At 40.6% G+C, this 23,529-nt stretch overlaps 3 protein-coding genes across 5 annotated transcripts in view; 1 reads left to right on the forward strand and 2 right to left on the reverse strand.

The window, feature by feature from the left end:
* Positions 1–406: 406 nt before the first annotated feature.
* gvin1l2 (GTPase, very large interferon inducible 1-like 2) lies at positions 407–8,256 on the reverse strand. The gene is made up of 4 exons (XM_088427460.1): positions 8,142–8,256; positions 7,924–8,043; positions 1,306–7,318; positions 407–1,222 (listed from the first exon to the last, which is right to left on the reverse strand). The coding sequence occupies exons 2-4, from the start codon at positions 7,964–7,966 to the stop codon at positions 1,078–1,080; spliced, it is 6,201 nt and encodes a 2,066-aa protein (XP_088283586.1). The 5' UTR covers positions 7,967–8,043; positions 8,142–8,256; the 3' UTR covers positions 407–1,077.
* A 1,242-nt stretch (positions 8,257–9,498) lies between these two features.
* LOC148415823 (uncharacterized) lies at positions 9,499–14,729 on the forward strand. The gene is made up of 4 exons (XM_088426908.1): positions 9,499–9,768; positions 10,786–10,899; positions 13,356–13,398; positions 13,774–14,729. The coding sequence occupies exons 1-4, from the start codon at positions 9,715–9,717 to the stop codon at positions 13,914–13,916; spliced, it is 354 nt and encodes a 117-aa protein (XP_088283034.1). The 5' UTR covers positions 9,499–9,714; the 3' UTR covers positions 13,917–14,729.
* Positions 14,730–15,233: 504 nt separating this feature from the next.
* The window catches only part of dscaml1 (Down syndrome cell adhesion molecule like 1), a 108,480-nt gene continuing 100,184 nt past the window's right edge, over positions 15,234–23,529 (reverse strand). For 2 of the 3 annotated variants that reach the window (XM_088426907.1, XM_088426905.1), the window contains 7 exons: positions 23,429–23,459; positions 23,195–23,313; positions 22,916–23,068; positions 22,521–22,715; positions 21,060–21,368; positions 19,348–20,056; positions 15,234–19,177 (listed from right to left, as the gene is read on the reverse strand). In XM_088426907.1, the coding sequence (XP_088283033.1) occupies positions 19,470–20,056; positions 21,060–21,368; positions 22,521–22,715; positions 22,916–23,068; positions 23,195–23,313; positions 23,429–23,459 (1,394 nt within the window). In that variant the 3' untranslated portion in view covers positions 15,234–19,177; positions 19,348–19,469. The remainder of the gene's footprint in view (positions 19,178–19,347; positions 20,057–21,059; positions 21,369–22,520; positions 22,716–22,915; positions 23,069–23,194; positions 23,314–23,428; positions 23,460–23,529) is intronic. The other variant, XM_088426906.1, reaches the window with a different exon arrangement.

Raw genomic sequence — 23,529 nt, forward strand, 5'->3', positions numbered from 1 at the left:
TGGCTTTTTGGTGAGAGTCGGCCCACCAAACAAAACAACACTGTATGGTGCCTCTTGGCACCGCGTACTATTTATTAAAGTATACTTTCATGTGTGCTGAAGGGGATGCTAGGGTAAACTGAGTCATTTTGCGTTCAAAGGAAACCATTAAAAACTGATAATGCGACTGACTCATGTTTAGAAAGACAGACTTTTTCTCAGTTGGCGTTCTGGTTCGTTTTTATGTCCCTGTGATCTTGAGAAACTTTGTTAGCTCTGTTACAACTGAAAGGACACATGAACCAAGAAAGTAAAGAATACCTGGATGTTGTCATCTGCTAGCTTAAATCAAGGATTCATTTGATGGTGACGTGAAGACTCGGCTGGTTAAATATCCTAAGATGCATTTGCTGCTGACTCAGCTTAGTAAAGTTCATTCGTTCCCTTTTTATTAAGCTTTAAAAATGTGTTAGTATTGCAACATTTCCAATTACATTGAGTAGCATTTTTAGCAAGACCTTACTCTGCATTCTTGATATTGAGAAATGGTTTCTATTTCTTTGGAACCTGTAAGTTTAAAAAAATCGTTTTTCAATATTTTTAATACATACAGTATATGAGGCTATTGGTGTGAGCTAGCTACCTAGCAATACTGAAACTGCAAACTAAAACACATTTTGCTGTTCTTTAAGTCCACTGAGATGGGAAAGAGGAAAATATACTGATTAATAATGGGCAGCAATACATTACTAAGCATTTGCTTTTTGTGCCTGCTGCTTGTCATCTGAAAAACAAATTAAACTCGATTGTTAGCACTTGACCTTCATGACAGCTGGAGGACATTTATTCACTCATTAAAATGTACTTAACGAAAGAGAGGAAGGAGAAAGCGGAAAACACAATTTGGGGGTGAATACTATATACAATAATGAAATAATAACAATCATTCCACCTCTTGTGGGTCCAATGAATACATTTTCAACAACCAATTGCTGTCAAGCAAACTTTGTTCTTTTTGTCCAAAACATGGAAGCAGTTGGACAAAATAACTAAACATTACATACACAATGCAATGGATGTGTTCCACTAAGATGTCTTTCACGCCAGTCCACTGAGAGAGAAGTTGTCCCTCAGACTGTCTAAAGCTTCTGCTTGCGTCATCGCCTTCCATTCTTCTGGGATCATTGGAGGCTTCTGGTTGTATATCTTTACAAACCTCTCATGAAATCTTGCTAACACATACCTTTAAATAAAAAATACATGTTGATTATTTGGCACAAAAAATACAAGGTTTAACCAATAACCATTGAGGACATCTGAGCATACCTCCAGTAAGGACAAGGTGTCTGGCCGTTTGTCTCTTCAGGTGAAAGATTCCAGTCTGGGTGGAGGGGTTGTACTTCCCAACAAGCCACGTGGACCTCTTGTGGTTCAACCTCATCAGGGTTTGTACTCTCAGGGTTGATGTGAGAAGTGGGCTCCAACATGCACTTGGGTCTGTGGAGTGAGGCCTTGTGAAGCTGATGCCCAGTTTGCTCCGCTTCACAAGGTGTACCGCACACCGGACATCGGGCGTCACAACCTTTGACTTTGTCGAAAAGACAGTCTCTTGGTTGTGTAGGAAGGCATTCAAGTAGTTGGTCGCTAGCAATGTGTTGGGAGAAAGCCTGGGCAAGATCCAAGCGTAATGCTGCCAATAACTCCATGAAATATGTGACGAAGTGATCCCATTCTGTGGTGATATTGTAGAGCGGTCCTTTCAGAGACTCCCAAGGGATACATGCACCTCCATCCTCCAGAACGAGACACACTTGCTCCAGCAATGGCTTGGTGTCACTCAGCGCTGCATTGGTGCTGACTGTTACTTGGCTCACTGCTGCTGCAACCTTTCCGATGATTTCTCCTAGGCGCTGTTGTCTCCATGGATTCACATTCCAATCTGACAAGTGAGTCACGACTGTCTCCTGGAGCTTCTTAAGCCTGAAGCTGTCATAGGAATTTTGGTACTCGGTGAAGTTTTCAAACGTGTCCTCCTTGATGAGGTCCTCCAGCAAGCTCTTGTGGAAGGCCTTTGGTGAGAGACATTGTGGGAATTTACATTGGATCTCTTCTGCAATTTGCATTCCCAGAGGCTTATAGACATAATCTATGACTGTAGGTTGGATGATGTCGGAGATGAATCTATGAGCCAACCTCTGACGCTGGTCTCGCTTTCTGAAGTGATAAACAAATTTTGCCATGAATGCACTCTTTTTGGCTTTGAAAGACTTAAGAAGCTCTCCGTCTTTGGCAAAGCGATCATGAACTCTCTGGAAGTCCCTGCAAGCAGCGTTACAGACAAAGATCTTCAAATCAACTCCAAACGCCGTTCTGATTTCCAATTGGGCTTCTTTCAGGGCGTCATCAATTACCTCTAATACTTCTGTGATGTAACTGTCAGAGAAGTCTTGCGGTAAACTGATTTTCTGCTCGACAAACTGCTGGTAATGCTGCATTATTTTGCAGGCCAGTTGCTGAGCTTTAGCCTTTGGGGATTTGTTGTTGCCTTCAAAAAGATTTTTCATTTTGCTATTGTATCCAAAATACTGATCATGCACCCTAAATAGAGTAGTCTGATTCTGGCCAAAATCGGAAAGCTTATATAAGTGCTTTTGGAGGCCGTGTTTGCACAAGTTCTCTGCGAGAATATTCAGCACCCTTTTGGTAATATCTTCTGTTTCTGAAGGCCTGAAGTCAAATTTGGACAATGCCTCCTTCCATACACCCTCAAATTCCTCTTCTAGAGCTTCATCTTCAAAGAGTTGATTATCACCGCTGTCTAAAAGTGCCTGAAGCCTGGCATTTTGCTCATTTTCTAGAATGGTTTCCATTCTGTTGAACTGAGTGGAAGAACAATGGTTTTCGTTAATTTTCTCGAGCTTGTCTATTGTCATTGCAGTTACTCGTTCTTCAAGCTCAATCATGTTGTCCAAAAAGACAGTTTTTAGTGTTTTAATGTCGACATCAAGCTTATTTTCCCTCAAACCGGCCCTCAGATTTGATTTTCGTTTGTTTACTTCCCTTTTGACTTCACGTCTAGCCTCATACTTTAGCTCACACAAAAAGTCGTTTTGACTGGATGGGTCCAAGGCTTCTGGCTGTGTGGAACAAATTGTCTTGGTTGCTTGCGTGAGCCAACATTCCATGTGTTCCAGCAAGCTGTCTTCCCACTGATAAAGCTCAGTGCAAAACATAGAGAAGGCCAAACCGAGGTCTTTGTTTTGTAGACTAACAGAGAAGGAATCTCTTTTGACTGCATCCCATACAAAACACAAACGGCCCATCAATTCGGACCATCCGCAAATTTTGGACTGAGTGACTTCCTCCTTCAGTGCCCCAAACAAAGTACGCTTTAACTTCAACATAACCTCACTATGTTGGTTGTCAACTGATTCTGAGAGGGCCTCATTGTACCACGGCCTAACATAGAGAATGGAGTTATTTTTCTTGCAATTAGGAATCATTGCTTCAGCATCTCTGAGGGTACTCTCTCCAGCCTTTGTCTGCAGAATGTTAGAAACGCGTTTTAACTGTGTGGCTTCTAACATGGCATTTATCCCTTCATCTTGGACAAAAACTTTGCAGATCGGCATGGAGCCCCATTCTTTGATGCGCAGTAGAGCACTGACGGCGACTGTGAGGCTTGTCTCCATCTCAGAAGGTGAGCGCGAGTAAATGTTTTGCATTAAAACATCGCTCATTCCGCATGCGACAGTTGCCATCTCATTATCACTGATCTGTTTGTTTTTTTGATCTGTTGCTGAGCAGAGACCCTCGACATCAATAAGCAAGAGAAAATCACAGTTTAGCTTCTTCTTGAACTTAGGCGGTAGTTGTAAGGCAACCATGTATATCCCTCTAGTTGAGCTTTTACAGCCATCTGGAAATTTTGCACCAAATAATGCTGAAAGGATCTCAGCATTTCTTGCATGACGCACTCCATGGTTTGTCAGCACTTTCAAGTGGTTGGTGGGAAAGCGTTGTTTTATTTCTGCAAGAACACTGCCAAGCCAGCGCATTGGAATATTAGAAGCTTCTCCATCCATGAGTTCAAGTGGTATACCACTGAGGACCAGGTCAGCAGCAACACTTGGGAGTCGCAGCTCATTATGGCCCCCGCTACCAAGGCTGATGTTGGTGAGTTCAAAAATGAGGCCCATCTCACGCAAAAAGTGCTCAACTCCCAGAAAAAATGGTTGTATTGAGGTGTCTTCTGCGCCTTTGATTGATGCAGATTGATTATTTTGTTCTTCTGCAGAAGAAGTCTCGTGAAGGGTTGTGGCATTCTTGTGAACATTTGAGGTTCCATCATCTGTGAAAACTGGCACCTCATGTTCATTTGAGGAATCAAAATGTCCATTTGGCAAAGACTCTAATTCTCTACCCTTTGCGGTTTGAGATGTGGGCTCCAAGTCTACTTCTTTCTCTGAATCAGCAAAATCATTCTCTGTAAACTGCCCAAGCTGTGCAGCGGCTATTTCCTGACCATCAGATATGTTTTGGCATGTTTTTTCTTCAGTAGAAGACTTTTTTTCAAAGGTTGAACCAGTGAAGTCATTCCCATGGATACCTTGGTGTTCCTTTCGACTCAACCTTACATCTTGGTTGAGAATCTTTTCCCCAGGGATGTCCTCTTGATTTTCAAAGATGAAATGTTCATTTGGCAGGGACTCTGATTTTGCATTGTTTGTAATTTGTGAAATGTTCTTCACACTAAGTTCTCTTTCCGAATTAGACACCTTAAGACCTCTATTTTTACTATGCTCAAGTGCCAGCAAAAATGGTTGTGCAGAACTTACTATCTGACCTTCAGCAGAGGTATTGTGGAAAGCTGATTCTCTGAAGTCTTTCCCATAAATGGTTAAGGCTTCCTTTTGTCTCAACAATTGGTTTGAAGAATCATTATTTCTAAGAATGTCTTCCCCTGGGTCCTCCTCTTGTTTTGGTTTGTGAAAATGTTCTTTTTGTAGAGATTCTGATTCATCCTGGTTTGTATTTTGAAAACCTTTGTCATCTGGATCAGTGACCTGTAGATCATTGTTAATCCGCTGCTTGAACCTCATCAAAAATGACCTTGCAGATGTAACTGTTTGACCACCAACAGATGCATCTTGAAGGCTTTGTTCTTCTGGAGAAGTCTTCTGAATTGTTGATGCGGTGTCTTGAATGCCTAAGGTTCCTTTAACCAACAACTCTGAGTTTAAAGAAACATTATCTTCAAGTAAATGTTGACCTAGGATGTTTTCTTCATTTGGTGGGGAAAAATGTTTGTTTTGCAGAGACTCTGTTCCTTCGTTTTCAGTTTGAAAACTGTGCTTCAAACCTAAGTCGGTCTTCGATTCAATGACCTCTAGTTCATTAACTTTACGTTGCTCAAGCCGAAGTAAACATGAATGTATGGAGGCCGATGTCTGACCATCTTGGCCCGTTTGTTCCTCTGCAGAAGAAGCCTTACGAAACATAGACTCATCAAAAGAATTCCCATGAACATCTTTTGCTCCATTTTCGCTTGACACTGGGTTAAAAAACACTGAATTTTCAGTTATCTCTTCAACTGGAATCTCTTTTTCATTTGATTCAAAATATTCACTCAGCAGGGACTCAGGTCCTTCATTTTGGTTTCGAAAAAGGGGTTGTAAACCTACTTTGTTCCTTGAAGCTGCAAACCCTGGATCGTTATCTTTATCTGCAATCTGCTCTAATTCCCCATCCTCAATTGTTGAATCTGTGCAAAAGCTATCACTATCATCCCTGGCATCATTGGTTCCATTCTGAAGCTGTGATTGTTCCGGAATGCTGATGTTCTCTTTTGTCTGCTGTTTTATCAGGACATCTTTGAGGCTGATTTGTTCTTGCATTTGCAGAAGTCTGAGTTTTACTCTCATCCACCTGAGGAAATACATCCTCTCTACTTTATCTGTGGTTGAAACAGCATTTGCAAAATTCTTCATCGATGGAGTCATTTTGTATCTGCTCAAACTGCTCACAATGTCTTGTTTCTCATTTTGCAATCGATGATCCAACGCCTTCCCTTCTTTGTTCTTTTGACTTTCTTCTTTCTCAATTTCAGCCAACCTACACCACAAGACACCCTGTAGTGGAAGCTGTTTCTGCCTAAACATAGCAGGTCCTTCGTGGAAACCTTTCAGAATTTCCTCGACCATGCGCATTGATTTTTTACAGCGAGTCCCTTCATCACAGTGAAATCCCAGCTCCACTGCTAACTTTGCTACACCTTCGAGTGTTACTAGTCTCAGTTCTGGTAGCAAATGTTTGACGGTATCACAAAGTACATTAGCAAGGTCTTCTACATTCAAAGCTCTTCCTGAAATGACTGATCCATCCGGAAGACCGATCGCCTCCTGAAGGTCGCCACCAACAAACTTTACCTCTCTGTCCTCTCTCGTCTCAGTTGAAAGGTCAATCAAAATAAGCTTGGTCGTCATATCTTTGCAGGAGGTAAGAAGTTGCTTCTCTTTCTCTTTGAGATTTTCGCAGAAGACAATAACTGCTGAAGATGCTTGACTGAGAAGGTAGAGGCATTTCACACGTATGCCTGCATCTCCACGGAGGTTAGAGAAGACCACTGGAACTGGGAAAATGTCTTTGTTTGGCTCTCCCGTAGGAACATACCACGCAGTCTCCACGAGACCGTCGGAGAGAATTCGGGGTGATTGTCCTCCTTCCATCCTTTCGTGGAGGAAAGTTTCACTTCTGATGATACGATTTAGCACCTCTGACTTTGAAACACTGCAGGAACGAAGCCTCACAAACGAGATCATTGGCATGGATGTGCTTGCCAAAACTGCTTCTTGGACTTTTTGGGGACTAGCTAAAAACTGGGACCGCCATTGTCTCATAAACCCTCTCAGAGGCCAAAGCAGGAAACTACTTGGTTCTTCATCATCAACCTGCGGGAGAATCAGTGGCACGGCGAACTTGCATTGCAGCATATGTGCTGTGATCTCCTGCTGAAGGAAAGTGTCGGAACATAAGAAGACAGCTGTCACTAAATCAAGAGGATTGATGGAGGATGAGCGAAATCCTTCGAAATCATCGACCTCCACAGCAGGACAATCCGTGGTATGTGAGAGAGGTTTGCAGCAAGTACTCCGAGCATCAGGTCGAAGAAGCCAAAGCCTATGGAGGAAAGATTTCGGCAGATCATTTGGTTCTCGGGGTGTTAGGTTGTCCACGATCCAGGTACTGAGGTCCAATATTGATGCTGGTTCCAGTTGGGAAGGATAGAAAGAATCCAGACCAAGTTGGATAAGAAGGTCAGCCTTGTTCTTTGCGGGCTCTGTTTTGAATAATGTACAAACAGTTAATGCTTTTGCCACTTATCGAGGGAAAAAAGACCATGAAAAGTAAGCTCTGTTTATTTATTTAAATAAGGTATTTATTTATTTATTTTTAAGAAATGACAGTGTAAGGCTTTCTTGAGAAAAACATGCAGGTATAATAATGCATTTTTAAAAGAAAAAACAACCCTTTAAGATCTTTTTTTTGAAGCAAAAAACAATCATTTTTATTAAGGCTTTAAAAATACATACTTGTAGAGTTAGGCACTTTAAAAATAAACAAACAAACATGTACAGTAAGGTGTTTAAAAAATTTTTCATAGGTAATACAAAAACAAACGTTATTGTAAGGAACTTAAAAAAAAAGTAAAATATACCATGTAAAATATAGTGTTTTATGGCTATATATATTAAGGGTATTTTAAAAAAGACAGTTTAAGGTCTAAGGTTTTTTTTAAACATTTTTTCAATGAAGGCTTATTTAATCTTTAAGTAAATTACATGTATAGCAAGACGTTTTAAAAAAAAAAACACATGGTTAGTAAGGCATTTTAAAAAAGACCTTGTACCATAATTATGCTAGTAACATGAAAAGTCCACTTACTTTTCTTTTTACTGCTGAGCCTCTTTGAAAGTTTTGTTGACATGATGAACTTCCTTTTGACTTAATTTTTTCTTCTGTGTCTTCCGCAGATCACCAATATGAACAAAAATGTGTGGAAACCTGTGATTTAAATGACACTACATTAAAATCACTACTGTAAAAATGCTTTTACCTCGTTTGCTTTGTTTTTGAAATGTGTAAACGCCGCATGTGCTTACCTATCTTTCTTCTTCTGATTTCCTGGAATTAGCCATTGTAGCAAGAAAAGATGGGACATATACATTACCTTCTCATGTTCTCAGAGGTCAGTGACTGTTGCCTACCGGTGAAGTACTTAAATCCCTCCCGTTGTCTTCTATCTCTATCATCCGACATGCCCATTGTCGCGCACATAAGTGGAAGTAAGAGAAGAAGTGGCACCACTGGTTGCGTCAACATTCTTTGTCCGGCACACACAAAAAAAAAAAGATACAGAGCCATAACAATGCATATACAAGTATTCTTGGAATTTGCTCCCTTACATGTTTGCCCAAGACAAGCAGTTCTGAAATGAGGGTACGTGAAAACATTTCAGGAGCTATGTGACATTTTACTGCAGGTTTAAGCATTTATTGCTTTGTAATGCCATGGCAGGATCGCTTTCTTTTCAAATTGAGAGCAAATCATCTGGAACATGAACTTGAACTACTTGTTAAATTGTGTCATAGTGATCTTTTGGAAGATTTATACGGACATATTGCACAGCTCTAAATTCTCTTTAGGATTTGGATGAGATATCAAATTTGATGTCAAAAGTGACAGATGTTATCCACCATAAACAGGATAGCAGCTTGCTAACAATCAAATGAAAAAAGCAACAACAATTTAAGTGCTCCAGGGTGTTATATTTTTTTTGGGCAGTCTGCTGGAATCACTGCACTCCAGATACATCAATACCATGGCTCTGATACTTTTAGGTAAGCGTTAATCCTCACTTTATTTTTTATTTTATAAACAAATGTCTATTTATTTCCTTGGCCAAATATTCTTCTTTGCCTCGTTTTTGTCCCTAACCTAAACATAGTGCCCTCTAGTGTTGAGGCTGGGACATGACATAACTGAAATGGGTTTTGGGTGTGAAATGTATGGAGTTAGAAACACATGCATTTGAATGTTAAAATATCAGGAATGACAAATCGTTCCTCTAAGGATAAGATGCAAAGATGATGGATGGATGGATGGATGGATGGATGGATGGATGGATGGATGGAGGGATGGATGGAGGGACAACATTTTCATCACAATCAAGTATTGCTACTCAATTTTGGCGAGTACTCAAATGTATGAACTTGTCCTGTGGTTATCGTGCATCTGGAGGTCTCACTACTATTAACACACCTCGTCAGGGGTCCTCAAATCTAAGCTCATGTCATTTTTTGACTTTTGACGGACATTAGGGCAGAAAACATCAAACGCAGATCCCTGTGGAGAAGGCAAATGCACACGACGGATAAGTTGTTGCGCAGAGGAAAAAGATTAGCGCCTCTCTATTTATGTCCTGCAAAGCTCTTTAACATGTCCTGCAAAGCTCTTTTACCTTCATGTGTCAGACGCCGTGGGAGTGAAGTGTGTGTGTGTGTGTGTGTGTGTATCTGGGAGCAAGCGCGAGCCGCCATAATCAAGTCAATTGTCCTTGTGGAGCCGCTCTTCAATCTTCCCCCTGGTGTGCCTCCAAAGCGTCCCTTCAGCCGCCCCGCGCAAAGTGAGCTGAGGACACTCGGAACTATCGTGGAGAAGGTTCAAGTGGTCAAGATGTTGATCGCCATGCTAACGGCCATGTACGTCATGGTCCGAGTCGTAGAAACGGTAAGCCCGTGACCATGACTTCCAAAATGTTATGTATGTGTAACAAAAATACTTAAAGCAATGACAGAAGGCACTGGGGAGCTGAAATTTCAAACACATGTGACAAAATGTCAAAGTTCAACATGGCACGACGGCTTGGTTACACTACCTAAAGTGTATACACGTCTAATACTGCGGGAATGATGTGGAAGAACATTTTGACAGGGTGGTGACATATAAATCACCATCTGGGTGAAATTCCTGCTCCCTGAGGTCTTCTTTTAGTTTTTTTCCTTTGATATAAAAAATATGATATGATAGAAAGATCAAAACACTGGATAAAAAAAACCATACATGGGTTAAAAAGTGAATACTTACTCTAGAAATTCCATGTGAATGCTGAAAGCTGAATGTAAAATTGTGAAAGCATGTGGAATGCATGGAATCAGTTGACGATATAATGAAGAATATGGAATTATAAAATTTATATCTTTTTTTTCTCTCTTTTGTTTAGAAATTTGAGGAAAATTACAGTAGGGATGAGCTGACCAATTTGTTGTTGGAATGCTTGAATCAGTCAAAAAGTGTGCAACTTGGAGGAATTAAACAAAAGCTTGGCAGATTGAACATCTATTTCACATTTTTTTAACCAACAGCTAGCTAGCATTTTTGATTGTTTTCTGCAATGGAAACATTTCTGAGCTTTGTTAACATTTTCATTTAACAAACAAAAATGTTCTATTAGGGACCCTAACTGAAGAGTACATCTTGATTGCATGTAGGTTCTTTTTTAATGAGAGAATTTTTAGCAATCATGTACCTCATGAATCTTAAAGTCTTCTATTACATTCCACTCATTCGTTGCACCAATTAGTTTAAAAAACAAACTAGTAGAAACAAGGAATTATCAGATGAAAATATCGGGGAAATAACACATCTAATTGTTAGATGTTCCCATTAGACGAGTTTAGAATTTCAAATTGCGTCAAATATTTGCCTGACCTTTTCGATTGTAATGACTGATGTTTTTGTTTGCAGATAGGGGAGCACTTTAGCGGCCAACAGGAGCCTCTGCCTTACATGGTGTCCCAGCCTTTGCCTTGGCAGGTGCATTCCGTGTCACACAGCCGCAGAAGCAGCAAAGCAGAAGAGGTTTGAAACATTGTGAACGTATTAACCGCTAAACGGGCCAAGTTTGAACCCTTGCGCCATTTGGCTTCAATGGAAATTGCTTAAATGTCATTCTTTCATACAGAAATTGGATGACGTTTCTTAGATTGACCCAAAAACATGAAAATATTTTCAAATGTCACTCGAGGCTGTTTCAGGTCAAAATTGACTCATGTTAATTGTAAATTGGACTTGTGGTTTATGAGAAGGTTAAGAATGTGAGACCTGGAAAAACGGATGTAGGTTAGCAATATGTGATTGAAGTCAAAATATCATTTAACACCACCGCCACCAGCATTTAGTACTGTGAAAAGCACCCGACCTTCCTCAATGGGAGGCGCATTCCATCCTGCTAATGGATGTATTAAATGGCACAAGCTACTTTGACCGGCATCCAAACAGGCTTTTTATTGATAATAATTCACAGGTTGCCTAATAACAGTGTGCTGTACAGCAATAATGGACAGCACTGTCAAAACAACTATAAAAACGAGCAGGAAAATACCAGAAAAGCTAAAAGCTTCAAAAATGCTTATTGATAAATGTGTGCGTTCACAACGCTCTTGCTAACAAATTAGCTTCAATGCTTAAGATGATTGGTTATTGTTGTGTGGCAGGTGCTGGCAAACAAAATGCTCAAAGAAACCATTGAAACCATATTGAACCAAAAACCAAAATGAACACAGGACTAATCTGTCTGAAAAAATGAAGCCAAGTGTCGATATTGGCGATATTATAGCTACAAATACACACACACATACATATATACTGTACATGTATATCAGAAATCCAGAAAAAATATATGCCTATGACAGGATTGTGCTCTTACCTGTTCAAGGTGATTTCCGTTTTTGAACATCACTTCTTAACATGAGGCGTGTAAGATGTTTTTGTTTTTTCAACATGTCATCACAAAGTAAACATGGAGAAAATCCTTCCGCGTAGGCAATTGTTTTATATGTTTTTTTTCCCTTTGGGCTATCAGACTCTCGCAATTTTTTGTTTTTGTATTTGCAACAACCATCAAAAGAAACGTTCGTTGCGCCATGACGCAAATCTTCGTTGACAGAAATGTTATAAATTTATATTTATTCCAGTCACTTTTACAGCATCGGAAAGCATTGGAAAATTTCGCGTTTGCTGGAATAGGTCCAGGGAGCCACTAGGGCGGCGCTAAAGAGCCACATACTGCTCCGGAGTCACGGGTTCCTGACCCCCCGTTGTGCGGTGTGACGAACACAGCGGGAACATAGCCAAGTGATTGGCCTAAGCACCTCGAGCTTTTAGTCTTCCGACTTCTCCTGCTGTGCTTGGCTTGCAAATCCCAATCAAGGCGATTTGTGTTGGAACTCATTACTTCAACTCTGCGAGTCTTTCCACACATACGCACACGCCCACAGGCACAGGGCTAGCGATGCACGTGGCACCACAGATAACACGCTCCAGTCGGAGTAAGCTGGGTACTTTTCTTGCGCACAATGTGCCGGCCTATCTGATTTGACAGTTAAAAGAATGTGAACAATGTTTGAGTGAACTTTCCGGTCACGTAGCAGCACCGATGCTCATCATGTCACTTTGTATCTGATGCCTCTGCTCACGCAACTCAACATTCTCGTCTTAGTTTTTAACGGTAGCCCACAGAGCGCAGTTTTTTGGTCAAATCGGTATTTTCCATTCGAAAGTGAAGTGAAAAATATAAGTACGGTGGAAATACAGTGAAATACTTATTCACTTACGTTTTCAGTGGAAATCACTCTCTTTTTAATGAGAAACATTTACTTTTTTCCCTGGTTCAGAAGTAAGAATTGATTTCAAAGAAGTAAGCTGAAGTAAATCATGACTGAATAGCTGATGTCTTTGTACAGGAAATCAGGGAGGAGATAAATTTAGCTTGGGTCGTTGGTGGGCCCTATGGAGAGTATTGCACACAGGCATTTCTGGTGCGTTTCTTCAAAGTCAACTATATACAGAATAGACTGTATATTCTCTCTCTCTCTCTCTCTCTCTCTATATATATATATATATATATATATATATATATATATATATATATATATATATATAAACACTCAGTGTCCATATGAATATAGATACAGTATTTTTAAAACGGAATGGTCGGACTTAATAAATTTAAATCATGCCTAAAGAATTTGATGCAATTGTTTTAAAACAGGTCTAAAGAAGTAATTGCTAATCTGGTGAGTTAAATGTTAACCACAACTGAACTGGATGTACTACTGTTATGTACCACTAGAGAAAGCCTAAGTACCACTAAACTAGTGGTACATTTTTTCACTAAAATTGCCAGTACAGTAGAGATGAGCCGAGTCGGTACCATGCGCTGACAAGGCATCAAATGAAACAACGCTTTTGTTTTTCTGTTTTGTTTTATATTAAAATCTGTTCTGTTTTGTTTTATTTTAAAATCTGTGTTGCAGCTTGATGGATTTAGAAGGAACAGCATGGGCGTGTACAGAAAGTGTAAGTAACACGTTTTTTTTTATCTGAGGATATAGATCATTTTTTACAAAATTATAGTAACGTATAGTGCTGCTTGGGATGTCTGTAAAATACTTCAATTGTGGTGGTGTGGCAAAAATGGTTTATCTCTATATATTCATGTCTTTTTACTGCACGTTTAAGAGTATACAACCAAAATGTGAGCTTTACTGAGGAAAAAAAGACCTAACAATGTGCTTTGTAAAAGGAGAACGTAACTTCACTACATTTTTGCTACATTTCTTTGTTTCATTTCAATTGACATTATGCTTGAGTTTACTCTTAAGGATAGTTTGAAAAAAAAACTTTAAAAAAAAAATGGAATTTTGCAACTCTGTGCCATATATTGTCATTAAGATTCCAACGTCAGTAACGGCACGTGCTGCACCGAGCTGGCCGGCCCGCCGCCCCTCAGCCCCGTGGAGGCGGACAAGGCTGCGGCCACTATCCAAACCCATTTCAGGAAGTTCCAGCAGAAGAAGCAGAAGAACGGAAAATAGACCGAGTTGGATTAGTTTGGATGCACAACCGTGGATGGACACTACGTGTACGCCACAAACTGCAAATTGCTTAATTGCTAAATCAGTCATTCTCTAAAGTGTGGTATACAGTCTACCGCTAGGTGTCTCTCTAGTGGTAGGTGAAAACATCGCTGCGGTTCAGTAGTTTCAAAGTTTCCTATTTTCTCATACCATCTTATATTTTTATAGTGGACATTTTGAGCTTGCTCGTTTATTCACGTATTAACATTTGCACAAGCTAATAAAATCCAACACAACTCACGCATCAAATGATTCTGCCTTCACAAAAAAGACGTTCTAACTGAATTACGTATTTACACTGTATTTTGTGGAATAACTCATCAAACTATTTTAATAAATAAACGCATTTCACCATATTTAGTATAGTTTGTGGAGGGTTTGCCACCTTGATATGTAAGCACTTTATCAAGTTATATGAGAAGGACGAAACCTTTTGGTTTTGGCATAGTTATTCTTTTTTATGTACAATTTTGTTCCGAAAAATAGCAGTATGTAACAGCAAAGGGGAATTGTGCAATCGAATCAAATCCACTCCCAGATGTCACAAGTGTGTCTGCTATGTGCAACATGAATGTTTTCCCCCCTTTTACCAGCCTAATGCTTCCTTTTGATTACTTTTACACATGCGCATAAGGACTGCAGTTATTGTGAACACAGCCACGTCGCTTCAGAAATGCAGAATGTTTTGGTTCTGCAGTTTAATGTACAAGTTATGAATGTGAAACCAATAATGTGTTGACCTTGACAAAATAAATAAAGGTGACAAAAGTGCTCAGTCCTTCTGGTGCTTTACTTTATTTGTACCGTAGCGTTCTCTTGTGGAAAAAAATGGCACTACTTAAGTGCGTGAATTAACGGATGCTGCTGTCATGTAAAAACAGTAGATAAATGAATCCTGACCTGTACGCAGAACTATTGAGCGGATTTTGCTGCTTATCTCATAGTTGCAAACTCAATATTAATCCGTCCCTGTTTAAACAGGTGGAGGTGCATAAAACTTATCGACATAAAGAGATTGTAGTGGCATATTTAAATAGTTTCACTATTCACTGATAGTTTAAATAGATCAGACACCCGCTCTTTTTTAGCAGTCCATGAAGGAGTCCTTCGGCCATTTTTGTAGTTTTCTTGACAAAAGAATACAGCGATTTTAGTAGTTATTTTGACGGGCTTTCATATCAGCCATTTTCATATTTCTTTTGCCATCACTTGGTCTTCAGTTTGGTTTGACACTCATATTGACAGCATGATTAAAAAATAACAAAGAAAATGTAATCACAGTTCATAAAAAGATAGCTTTATTGCACAAGGTGTTGAGTATTTTTTCCTGCTTTTTGTTTATTTTCATAGAAAAAGAAAATGTCGAGTTCAACACAAGCAGTTGCAAATCAAAGCCAACGTTTGACCGCAAAATTGGAATTAAGGAACAAGCGCTGCATTTTCAAAGTGTTTTCATGGCCCCTCGTCTCAGCATTTGCCACTTTGCAACCGGCAAAATGTTCACCACATGCAAATGCTTCTGTCCTCAAGTGGGCTTCAAACTTAAAATCAAAAGCAACAACGCAACCAAATGGCCTGAAAAACAAGATATCATATTTGAATTGTGCAAGGTCCACCCTGACGTTTCATTAAATCAAGATAAAGCAATTTCTGTATAATTCTATATGCTGTTGTTTTTTTTTTCTTTTTAAATATTTTTTCAGTAAGTCCTCTTGTTTCATTACAATAACCTCAATTTAAAGTTTACATTGTGCCCTGGTATCTAGTGAAGATGTTGAAAATAGTACTCATTTATACAAAAACACTTTCCTATGTACACAGGGTTTCTCTTGATGAAATAAAAATGACGTCATACTGTATAGCACTGGGAGGGAGGGGCCTCTGACTGGTTGAACCGATGACAAAACATTGAGGTGGGTATGCCAAGCTGACACTCGAATCATGTGTGATCATTTGAAAAATAAACCTTGTGACAGGTGACGTGACAATTTAACATTTGAAGACACTGTTGAGAGAAAATGGAACAACTTTTCTGCTGTGAGATCAATTTATATATATATATATATATATATATATATATATATATATATATATATATATATATATATATATATATATATATATATATATATATGTGTGTGTGTGTGTGTGTGTGTGTGTGTGTTTGTTTTGTTTTAATCCCGACGTTGAGGAGGAGAGATTTTGCACCGAGTTGTACAAATAAATGGCAGAGTTTATTAGTTACAATGCTTCACTGTAAAAAATGCCAAATTGGGGGAAATCTGTGTTTGGTAGCACACAGTAGGACAATCAACATCAGTAGTAAATAATTCACCCACAGGCAGAACTGATGTTATAAATACCGGGTTCCCGCAAGACTGATTTGATAGGAGGAACTGGTGTTAGTAAGAGAGCTGTATTGATGCTGTTTTGCGTTTTAATCTCAGTAAAATGTCTGTTTTTATCCCTGTTATTCACTCTGTTGGAATAGCCTCCATCTTCCACGAGCCTTATGAGGATGAGCGGTCAAGAAGATGGCTGGATACTTGTTTTGTGGCTGGCCAGAATTGAAGAATGTCATGAAGGTGGTGAATCAGCCACACGGCGAGAGATGCTGCTTCAGTAAACAAGATGTTTCACTTCCTGGTTCGAAATATCAGTAACTTAAAACTCATTATTGATAAGAAATTAAATCGCCAATGTGCCAAATGTAATTTATATGTATGTATTTATCTGCGGAAAGTGGAAAAACATATCATGATGTCAGTCCATTAAAGTGATTTTCCTTGGTTTTTTTTTGTTTTGTTTTTTTAAGTAATCCAATTTCTATTAGCCTTGCTACAGAAATGACTAAAAGTAATTGTTCTCAAACTTGACAGTAGACCACCTCCAAAAAATAAGAAAAAAAAAAAAAATCCTTCACTTCGTATACCACCGTAATGGCCAACATACTATAGTGTTTTTTTTTTTTAAATTCCTAAAAGTCCATCTAAAAAGCACATCATGTTATTGTAATCCACTGTCACTTTATGCACGCTCAAGAAAACAAACAAAAAAAATGTCAGGTTAAAGTGTACTATTGTTTTTAAAATCATTTAAAAAGTAAGTCTGAAAAAAGATATCTTAAAGAAGGGTAGATTTCTGCATAAGACATTAAGATTTACTTTGAGCATCCTGACATCAGATCAGTGTTTCCTGTCAACTTGAACATATCACTCCATGCAATATGCATGTGACAGAACGAAAGCAGGCCCTCCATCCAACATTTGCTTTCGTACATGGAGAAGTGGAAATGTAAAAGTCAAAGTGACGCAGAAACTAGTTTGCGTGGGGTTGACGGCATCAAGGTAGTGAACACACCTTCGAAATGTAAAATACGACATATTACAACAAGCTCACTCACTTACTGTACAGCGACTATAAAAAGTCTACACACCCCTGTTCGAATACTGCAAAAAGTCCAAAGTAAATGCTTCGACCTCTGACCAGTTTGACTCAATTGAAAACACATTTTTAAATGACCGATGAGGGGGTTGCGTAAGTGGGCACCCCCCCATAACTGGGGTTGTGCTCACACCCACCAGCATTTAAAGCGCCTTTGAGGAACCCTAAATAAATTCAGTTGTTCTTATGTTTATTCTTGTCTTCTTTGGTAGCACACAAAATCTGGCATTTGAAAAGGGGTGTGTAGACTTTTTCCATCCGCTGTATAGTTTGCTCGTTTTTACTCTTTCTTTTTCAACAGCAAGCTCACCACACACTGCTTATTTTCTACCTAGCAACACAATCTCACACCACAACAACTTTACTGTGCTTTTTCCTCCTTGTGCTACCTGTTACAGTAACTCGCTTTTCTGTCACTTTTTTCTTTTCTCTTTCGGAGCGATTGTCTTGTGATCTTTTCTAATATATTTTCAATTAGAACGCTTTTCAGTTATTTTCATCCTCAATAGTCATATATTTGATATATATTTGAATAGAAATATATATGTACATATATTTTTTTAAACAAACATATATATATATCTTTTTCTATTGCGAGAGCCCTGATGTTAGTTACCTTTGATCATTTGGAGCAACTATTTTTAGGTATTCTTTATTTGGAACAGATTATTTGTTATGGGATAATGCTTTGGGATCATAAAGAAATAAAAAGTTAATCCAAAAAAAACCAAACAAAAAAAAAACACAGCACCGTGTACAGTATACAGCTAAGGTTATTATCTTGCTTTTTTTGTTCACTTAACCCAACACTCCATACCTTTTTTGGGATCATTCACTCATTTGCTACTCACTAATCACAATAGTGTTCTGCCGCATATTAGTTTTTTAAAGATGATTTATTTGGGTACCTATTACCCCCTTATTTAATTAAAGTCAAAGCTCTGTATAATAATTACAGTATGTAGTGCTTTGATGCCATCTTGTTGCCAAGGAACTATATTGAATTTTGGGGAGGAGCTTCATTTTCATTCATTCATGTTGTCCAATAAACTTATTTGTGAAATGAAAATGTTTATTTAAGCCAGAAACATTAATTGCATCCCACCCAAACGCATGAGATATCATTGGAAAGGCCCGGTGTCCTCTCCTGAGCACACTAGGCCTTTGTAGGGTAGCCTGAATGAGTGAAAAGATTTCGAACAAAATCTAATGACCACGACAGTGGACACAAACCAACACTGCGTCTCGTTAGGGTCTAGTGGCTAGGGACTGATTTAGGAACACTAAAAACCTCCATTGCAGTCAAGTCATGAAGTGACATGTTTGCTAATCATAGTGATGCCGTATGGGTATAAAGAACCCTAAAAGTTACGTATAACCCCTTTTGCCTTTCTCTCATTGCAAACAACATTAGCATTCAAAAACACTTGGAAACGCAGCTTCATAAGTACGTACAAAACGGACTGTGGGTTTATGTGTTTGGACGCTCAGCATACAGGTCCACCCTTTCTGTGCCTGCCACACGTGCACATAAACTGTATATATTTACACATATACACACACATACTCACACACACGCAGGCTGCGAGATTATATTCCCTAACGCCAGAAGCGGGTAGCCCCTCACCAGCGTGTTTCTTACGTGTTCCATGAAACATGCAAAAGATATTTCATGGAGCCACCAAGTTGGGTGGCTAATGCATACAATAAAAGCATCCCGCCGTGGCACGATGCCGTGATATGAGCTCCGTTGCGCCGGAAATCCAGGCAACCACCTGTCGAGAGGATTTTGTGCATGAGTGGGGGTCAAAGTAGACAAATAAATCATATGCGCTTTGGCAAGTGATGACTTCAAAGAAACGGGGGAGAAATGTAATCAGGCAGAAAGAAAGGCAACACCCCCTGTGCTGTGGAGACCCCCCACCCACCCCAAACTCCTCCTTACTTGTGGTGTCAATTGGAGCCCGAGCAGCACCCCCAAGCACCTTCGGGTGAGGAGCCGGGCGTCGGTGTTCTTCGCCCCACATTTGACCGCTAATCTTTTTTGTTATCCGTTACCATGTCAGGCTACACCAGTGTGTACGACTTGGAGTAGGCCCCCGCGCCCCCATCCCTCTGCTTCTGTAGTCTGCCTAAGCCTGAAGAGCTGCTCTCCAAAAGAGAGTCTCTGGATCCTCCCATCTTGGAGGAGGAGGAGGAGGCGCCGCCCGGCGTGCCTCCCGTGGCTCCCGCGGCCCCGCCGGAAGATGAGGTCGCCCCGGCGGCGGCGGCGGTGGCGGCAGCCGCGGCGGCCGCGCTCTGGGCCCCAGCGGCCGAGGAGCCGGGCATGGTGAGTGTCCTCTGGGGGAGCGTGGAGCTGCTGGAGTTGGCGGACATGCCTCCTCCTCCTCCGCCTCCCCCTCCTCCGCCAGTGGCTCCTCCGCCAGATGCCCCGGAGGAGGTGAGGTTGGACAGGCCAGAGTGGCCCATGGTGAGCGCCTGCTGCTTTGCAGAGTCCATAGTCATGTGACGGCCCTGGGTGTGGTACGCCCGCTGGGCCAGGCCGCGGATGGAGGCTTCGCGGGGCGGAACCACCGGACACGGGTCATGGTGATCGGACTGCTTTCGGAAGAAGGGGTCTGACTTCATGTAAAGGGGGATGTTACAGTAGTCACCTATCGGCGACAAATCAAGGAAAAAAAAACCATCAGTGGTGGGACTGGATTATTGATTTCACACTCTAAAAACACTTTTAGAGTGTTCTAAAAGTCCTTCAATTACAGGTCCCAATTGATTCTGCTATTAATGATTTTCTTTTTACGCATAACCCAATTTCATCGTTGTTTTGGTGAGTAATTCCACTTTCGGCCACTAGGTGGGGTAACATTTACAATAAGTGGTTCACGAAAATGCAGTGAATGATTGAATTGATTTGTCTGCCATCATGTGTTGCTGCCCCATTTGTGCACAACTCTCCAGTGATGAAAGCAGGGATGGCAAAGTCCGGTCCTCGAGAACTGCAATCCAGACGGTTTTCAATGTTTCCCTCCAACATCCCTCATTCAAATCAGGGTCATTATCAGGATTATGCAGAGCAGGCTGATGACATAATCATTTAAATCAACCTTGAGCACATTTGATTTTGTTCAGTTGCCAGTAAGTAGGCAAAGTATTAATTCATTATAATTTAGTTATTTAAAATTTGATATTGATTGATGAAATAGTATTGTTTCAACTGCTGAAAATGACTAAATAAGTTTACTATCTTTTTAAAGAGCTAAAATGCCGTGACAAATGCCACTCATTAGCATGGCTATGACGTTTTGCATTGGGTGTTAGCATTAAGCTAGCGGATATTCCAAAGGCTATGTTACAGTATGTCCCAGTTTGAAATACACAATTTAATCTATTTTTATTCAAATTTGCGTTTGACAGTAAAGCTTACCAGGGAATAGCAATGAACAGCTTGTAGTCTCTATTTGAAATTTGAGTGAGTGAAGTTTGCTGCCCCAATGCAGTGTAAATATAAGAAAATTTTAAGTCAAGTCACTAATTTTTTCCCCCATTTTTATATATATATATATATATATATATATATATATATATATATATATATATATATATATATGTATACATATACATATGAGTTAGGGTCAGAATTGAATGAAGAAGACTTACTTTTGGCGCGGTGCGGGATGGGCACGGCTACATTCTTGCCGCGATCGTAGTCCTGGGGCTTGGGCGGCGAGGCGGTGAAGCGGCAGATGCCGGGCTCCGAGGGCGTGCTCATGGACGTCATGCTGTCGGCGTTGTCATTGGTGCCCGTGGTCATCTGGTCGGACGAGCTGTCCGAGATGAAGCATTCTGTGATCTCGAATTTGGCATGCTGCAGGTGCTCCTCCAGCTTGGCGTGCTCGTACGCCCTGGCCAGCTCCTCGTAGGTGGACGAGGCGCTCTCCGTCGACACCATGCTGTTGCGGCCCTTGTCTGAGGGAAGAAAATCACTCCGGTGGGATTTCATGGACAAAAATATCTGGCCACTGCATTTATGAAGTTTACATGTTCCCTCCCGTGCTAGGGCTATTTTCAGTCGATGGAAAACCAAATCTTCAGCCTAAATAGAATTTTGAATACAATTTTTTGTTTTGTTTCGCACTTCAGGACCACCGTAGGAATGGCTTGAATGTAGAGATTGTTAAAAAAAAAAAATTCTGGAAGAGAAACAAATACAATCTTAATTTGGTCATTTTTGTGGGCATTTAAATGGTGAGGTTTTTAAAATGTTCCAAATTGGAAATTTTGGCATCAGGGGGAATAAGCAAAAGCAGTTTCAAGTGATCTGCTTGAATCAGTTAAACAATGTATATATTAAGAGGCGAAAAGCAAATAATTTAAAAGTTTCTGAAATTTTGTACGTATTTTTGGGGGGAAAATTTTGAGATTTTAGAATTTTGAAAATCCTTCCCAGAGTAAATAAAAAAAGCTAAATGTTTTGAATTTCAAAGGGTAACAATGTTAATGTTGAAAATACCATCGGAAATGAATGGTGAATTCTTGGCTGAAAAATTTTGAATTTGGGGGAAATTTTCAGGATGAAAAATATTAAACTGCCGGTGTTCATGAATAAATGGAACATTTTGAAATGGGAATGACGTATAGCTGATTAATTATGTTGAAGTAATAGCACTCAAAGTCTGAAAAGGCGTGAGGATTAAAAGTTTAATAATAACTAGAATAACAAGTGTAAAGGCTAATTCTGGCAAAACGGGGAGTGTCTTTTTGACGTTAAGCAGGATGATCGGTCGCTGTGAAATGTAACTACTTCACTAATTCTAAATTAGTTCTTTTTTAACATTCCTATTGATGCCCGGGATCAAACTGACCTAGAGACTCCATTGCTGTTTTTGAAAACGAACATACAGTAAACCACTGGTTAAAACAAACTATTGGATTTGGATCATACACATTTCTGACACATTTGGGTGACTAAATATGCTGCGGGTCAAAGTGACCTGGGACATTACTGCTGTTCCTTGTAAATAAACACAACAGGGATGTTAAAGCAGTAAAGGAACCAAGTTACTTTTTCCAGGTAACTGTGACAACCGGTTTTAAGCTTGCGGCTGTTAAGCGGCGAACCTGTGTCCTGCGAGAGGCTGGCGCTGTAGCTGTCGCTCTCGGTGACGGTGATGCCGTGCTGCGAGCTGACCGTGCGCCAGTCGGAAGCGAGGACGCGGGCCGGCGTGGAAGCCTGACACTTGGTCAGGGTCCACTGACTGGAGTAGCGGTTCCTGATACTGTGGGCGGATTTGACGCTCTTCCTGGAAACCGGATCTGGCGGATTGGAGTGCAGAGGACGTCTCAGGTCGGGGCAAAACATTAGACGCGAGACACTTAAGGCACATCTAATGGGGGTTCAACAAACCAGGAAGACACGTGGCTCATATGGACACTTGCATTATGGCTCAGTGCTTCGGTTAGTTCAAGTTTGTCTCAGATGGTGAGAAGGCCCAACGAGGAGAAGGATCACTTACTGGTTCCTGGTCTGATGTCTGACATGTCAATCAAAGGACCAGTGTTCTGGATGAGAGCAGGGTGGTGAACGGACACACCTGCGCAGAAGCTTTGGGGGTTCCCGGTCTGATTGAACTCCGTGTCCGTCACAGGTATGGTGGCCTTGTCCTCGCCTGTCCGAGAGGCAGGAAACAGCTCACATAAACCGGTCCTGTGTTTATCATTCCTGCGCCGCGCACGCCGATGCAAGCACAACAACGCTCTGTCTCTCCGGCGCTCGCTTTGGGCCTTCCTCTCACCGATCTGCTTGATGCCCTCTTTGTCTTCGATCAGCAGCTGCACTCTGGGGATGTCGATGTGCAAGCGCGGGCCCTGAGGCGGCCCCTTCACTGGGGTGTCAAAGCTTCGGTTGTTTTTACTGCGCCACACATAGCCACAAACATTCGCGGTGTTGGGATATCAACAAAGCTTCAGTTTAAAACTCTGTCTTTTGGAGGAGGATTTCAAAACCGGGAGTCCGAGATGCACCTTACCTGATCAGCATCTCTGCTAGGCTTTTGGCATCTGGGGGGAAAAGAAGAAAGGCATTTTTTCCAGCGATACAAAAATAAGCGATGTCAGGGGGGGAAAAAAA

Source organism: Hippichthys cyanospilos, chromosome 11, assembly GCF_059441005.1.
Source record: "Hippichthys cyanospilos isolate Australia breed blue-spotted pipefish chromosome 11, RoL_Hcya_1.0, whole genome shotgun sequence".
Taxonomy (NCBI): domain Eukaryota; kingdom Metazoa; phylum Chordata; class Actinopteri; order Syngnathiformes; family Syngnathidae; genus Hippichthys; species Hippichthys cyanospilos.